The sequence below is a fragment of the Penaeus vannamei genome, chromosome 22, assembly GCF_042767895.1.
Source record: "Penaeus vannamei isolate JL-2024 chromosome 22, ASM4276789v1, whole genome shotgun sequence".
NCBI lineage: Eukaryota > Metazoa > Arthropoda > Malacostraca > Decapoda > Penaeidae > Penaeus > Penaeus vannamei.
The window spans coordinates 14085361-14090360 of NC_091570.1; the positions used below are offsets into that span (position 1 = coordinate 14085361).

The window sequence follows — 5000 nt, forward strand, 5'->3', positions numbered from 1 at the left end:
AATGATAGTTTCTGTAGTAATGAAATGGTAAAGATTCAAATATGAAAAAGATACAAAAATGAACTTTGAATATCCAACTTTTTGTTTGCTTCTTTTTCAATTTTTTCATTTCATGAGCTTCAGTTGATCCCTTGTCACAGAGTTTTTAACCTCTCAAAAATGTGCAGACAACTACACATCAGATTTTTAAAATTCTTTTTCGCTTTTTATATGAATTTTTGAAAATAAAGAGTTAAAAAAAAAATCTTTTTTTTCTTTTTTTACATTTCTTTTCTATGGAAACTAAATCAAATTTTCCAAAAAGCTAACAGAGTTGTCATAGGAATTCATTGATGTTAATTCACATTTTTTTTCTGACATAATTCATAATCCTCTTGGACAAAGGATCACCCGCGCACATGAAAAAAAAAAAAATTTAAATGCCCCCTACATAGGCACCCCCATAAATTCAATATTCAATAGTGGTTTCATAAATTCCTTATCAGTGTTTAAAAAAATGAAAAGTTTGCCTTACATTCTGTATTTACTATTCTATTGTAAATAGCTTTATATTAGGTATAAAACCATTAAAAAAAAAAAAAAAAATCTAGAAAAACAGGTAAAATTCCTGTATTGTATTAATTTATACAAGTAATATATGCATTAATGAATTCAAAAGTATTTTCCTTACATGATGCACTCATACCTTAGTTTTAGGGACCATTCTCAAATAAATATCAGAAGCAACAGACAAAATCTAGAGCAGCCAAATCAATCTGTAAGTCCCCCACATTGCAAACACAGTTGTGACAACAATGGACTCAAGCCACTGCTTTGCAAACTAACAACTAGTTAATGGGGCAAATTAGTTATACCTGTGGTTACATGAGTAACTACATGTTATTTATTGCTCCATGATTTTTCCCCAATTTAGTATTCAAAATTTTCTATTGTCATGCCATCTGGAGGAAGAGAGGAAAAGCAGAAAAGTGTGAATTTAACAATAACACAAACTGTAATTGTTGATATTACCTGCTACAGACTTATTGTCTATAACTATTGACAAACAATATCAGACAATAGTTAAAAATAAACAAAGGCCTTGTCCACATGAATGTACTTTGCTCAGTAAAATTTGCCTCTCTGCGGAATAAGGCTGTCATAAACATTAATAATGGTGTCCAAATGACATTAGTTGGAGAGTCTAAGCCTGCCAGTAACAAACAGGACTGAGTGGTGTAAGACGACATGGACCGTAATTCCACCTTGGCTTGACATTTCTCAAAATATAGAAACCAACTGATTGATGGTGGGACATGAGAACTGACAGCTCATGAGTACTGCCATACAGTGTCAGTTTGTGCATCTGGCAGCAAATTCATAACACACCAATCACCAAACTTTGACAAGCAAGAGGCAAGTCATCGATATTCGCTGAACATTAGGGGAAACCTATACGAAGATTTGCTTGCTGTTCTTCCATTTCTGACGTCACACCAAGCAAACCTCGCCTGTGTGGACAGGGCCTAATGGTATGTTCTATATGAATACATAGGATTGACTGACTCTTTAAAATCATATGCCGTGCCAACAGCTTGGATATATAGGTGGTCATCTGCCTCCTAAGGAGTACTCGTATAGCTGGCTAGGCCCTACCATGATCAATACTTAATACAGGGAATCTCCATTATCTGTCATTTCCCTCTTTCATCACTGATATATTGTGGTTACATTGTTATTTCAGTCTCACTCATAACAAACATGAAATACATGACGATCCTGCTTCCTTCACAAGAAATCTGCCGAGATATAAAAGGTGATCCTCCTCTTTCATCTACTCATGCAAAGTCCAAATCTTGTTCTTGTCGCGTCACCCACACACCAATGGTCACACCTCCAAACTCATATATTGTGAGTAATAATTACCTAATGTTTCATCATTTCTGATATTGGCATTTTTCTTTCATATTAACTATTCCTTAACCCACTTATGACAGGTGTCACACAAATGAGACATCCGTAAAAATAAACATTACCGGGCATCCCACAGGTGCGATGTGTGGGCAGGTTCCTGGACTTGCACACAAGGCAATTTTGAAGCCACCCAGAAAGCAAGTTACGGCTTGAAAATGTACCGTCGCTAGTGGGTTAAGACATATAGGTATTACTCATTTAAGTAATATGTTGAGAAAATACCTACAGACTTCATGCATCAGCAAATCACACCACACCTATTTATAATATATACACCATTTTAAAATATAGAATGAAATGTATTTGTCAAATCATTATTCTCTTGCATTTGCTGGTCCATGTTAACATTTAATGACAGGGATCCTCTATAATAATATTTAACTTCTAATTCCAGTAATACATCTCGTAGTTTCCTTTTTATAACTTCATAATAGGGTTTTTCATGAACCACTGATTGCATTAATACTGGCATATGTGATCAAAGATAAGTCCTAGTCAGATTTATTATTTCTGCAGAGATATGGGCAGCAAGTTCACTTGCAGAGCTGAATCACATTTGATAATCAGTAATAAAATTTGACTCTATATTCTATATTCTACACCTGATAATGATAATCACCTAAGAGATCTACAAATGGTAAATACAATGACCATCATCACGGTAACAGAAAGTGGATGTTAACAGCTTTTCCTCTTTTCAAATATTTAGGGCAAATTTTTCCTTTATGTCAACAAGAATTTTACATGCCAGATTCAGAATGCCTCAAGTTGCTTAATGTGGTTTGTAAAAAATGTGGCGTTTGTTCATTTTCTGCACAATCATTCTGTTTCCTTCCCTCAATCCCAAAGGCCTGGCGGATGAGAATATATAATATAATACGAAAATGCACACTATGTAATTTAGTTGCAATATGTTTACTCACGTGGCACACTGTGAACATGGCAATCACAGTTGCCCAAGTCCCTTAAAGTGCTGTGGTTATAAGGTCAACAAATCCAACATGTATATTTTGGTAAGGCTTGTTCTAGTTTCTGATCTGATAATAAACCACAAGGCTGTATCATCAACATGCATCCCATATCGTCAATATATATCCGATACATAAATTAATATAATTGTATATACTATATACATGTTTTAATGATACGATATCTAGCTCTGAACTCTCTCAAATGGTTCTGCTGTAGTAAGCAACCTGAAAGTCTTTGCTTCTTACTGGCCTACTTATTTAAGGGTAGTTTTCACTGGTCATCCTTTACTGACATATTAAATGTCAAGGCACAAATTATTATAATTGAAAGATGGTTCTTTTCTAAACAAGTGTACATTTCTATAACTTTATTACACAATCTGTCAAGGAAATGTCATAAATAAAACGTGTCAATTTATCAATTCCTGACACTGACAATCATGAAGGTCACTTTATTCATGTACCAATTTTAATAACTTTCTCAACTTAAATTTGCTACAACTCGTCTGTGCCATACAAATTCAGGGTAATAGAATCATTAATCTCTCAATACCAAAACTGAAATCGTACTGAAATACTTTTCCTCAACAGAATAACACAAAAATTTAATATTCCAAAATAAAAGAAAGGTAAATCTAATGTAATTTTCCTATTCATTTATTTCTTGTCTCCATTTGCACAAACAAATAAATATCAAATGAGAGAACCAATTTGCAAATGCATATCTACCAACGTCTATTTAGGAAATTTACAGTTAAACTAGCACATATACAAGAGAAATAGGAAAATATTACAAAAATGTACCCTCATCCCCATTAACTACCGCAGTCTCTCACACTTGTTGCCACACCCACGCTGACAAAGGCCAACTCCTTACATACAAGCTGGCTCAGTAAAACCTGAACAGTAACCACGTATTTAATCAAAGAGTTAAAAAAAAAAGTCCATGCTCTACCTCGCCTTTACAAATGATCTGTCAGCCTTTGTTGGGGTATTAATAAGCACACCTGCTACAGTAATCACTTTACTCTGGAACACCAATGGGCTGGACGTAAGATTTTAGGCCTTCAATCATAAATCAGAAGTTACAAAAGCTTTTGTTACCATAATTAGGAGAAAAGTCTTGTTTTGACAGCCACTTTGGATCATTGTTGTGTTTAACCATTTCTTTTTTTTTAATATGTGTATGAGAACATTTACAACTGTACAAAAAGGAAGTAGTGAAGTAGATACATAAATGATGCAGTGTCCACTGACATAAAACCGAAATTTCTTCTGTCGTCTCTGTAACAACCAGCTGACACTCTTCCTTGCTAGAACCTTATCTCACCAATGATTCCTCAAACTTCAAACACATCGAATTCTTTACAAACCGAGGGTTTTCTTCTCAAAACACAGAAAATAAGGTCGGGTTTCATCCGCCACCGAGACACCCGGGTTATCACACTCTCTTCACTCAACCAAAGGCTCGCTCACCTGAACCACGTAGAGCAGGCCTTACAGATTACAAGGACACATGAAATGGGTCATAATGGAACACGACTCGTACAACAACACAGGTGAAGACCCCAGACAGACCCCAGACAGAGACCCCAGTCCCATGATTACCTGGTGCCTCCCCCGGCCCCACTCGTCTCTGGGCTCTCTTCTGGTGAACTCATCAACTTCCGCTGCTCGACTGTATCTTAAAAAATAGAGCCTGGATGAGTCTTAATTAAAGCTAAATAATCCCGGCGCGAGTTAATGATTCTTGCTTTCCTAAACTACATAGTCGCCATGTCTCTTTCAACTCAGCTGGGAAAATTCGCGAGTAAGAAAATTTGGCGAAAATGCACTACGAGGGATGGATCTATGGTTATTTGTTATTTTTAGGGAGGTAAAAATTCCGTGTTTAGGTTCTACTTCATTTTCTTATATATGCGATGGCTCATGTTCCAGTAATTCGACAAAACATTTTGAAGTTTTAAATGTTCGCGATATTACTTCGGCAGGAATGGACTGAATCAATGGTTCTTTCCCATTATCAACATAATAACTTAGATTGTTTTTGGTGTCACTTATAATCTACATTATTTC

General features: G+C 35.4%; 1 protein-coding gene across 3 annotated transcripts in view; it reads right to left on the bottom strand.

Annotated features, from left to right (window-relative positions):
- Ube3a (ubiquitin protein ligase E3A) overlaps positions 1 to 4730 on the bottom strand; it is a 38260-nt gene extending 33530 nt beyond the window's left edge. Inside the window, exon 1 of one of the 3 annotated variants that reach the window (XM_070136628.1) lies at positions 4533 to 4730. In XM_070136628.1, the coding sequence (XP_069992729.1) occupies positions 4533 to 4585 (53 nt within the window). In that variant the 5' untranslated portion in view covers positions 4586 to 4730. The other 2 variants (XM_070136631.1, XM_070136632.1) reach the window with 2 other exon arrangements.
- Between the last annotated feature and the right edge of the window lie 270 nt (positions 4731 to 5000).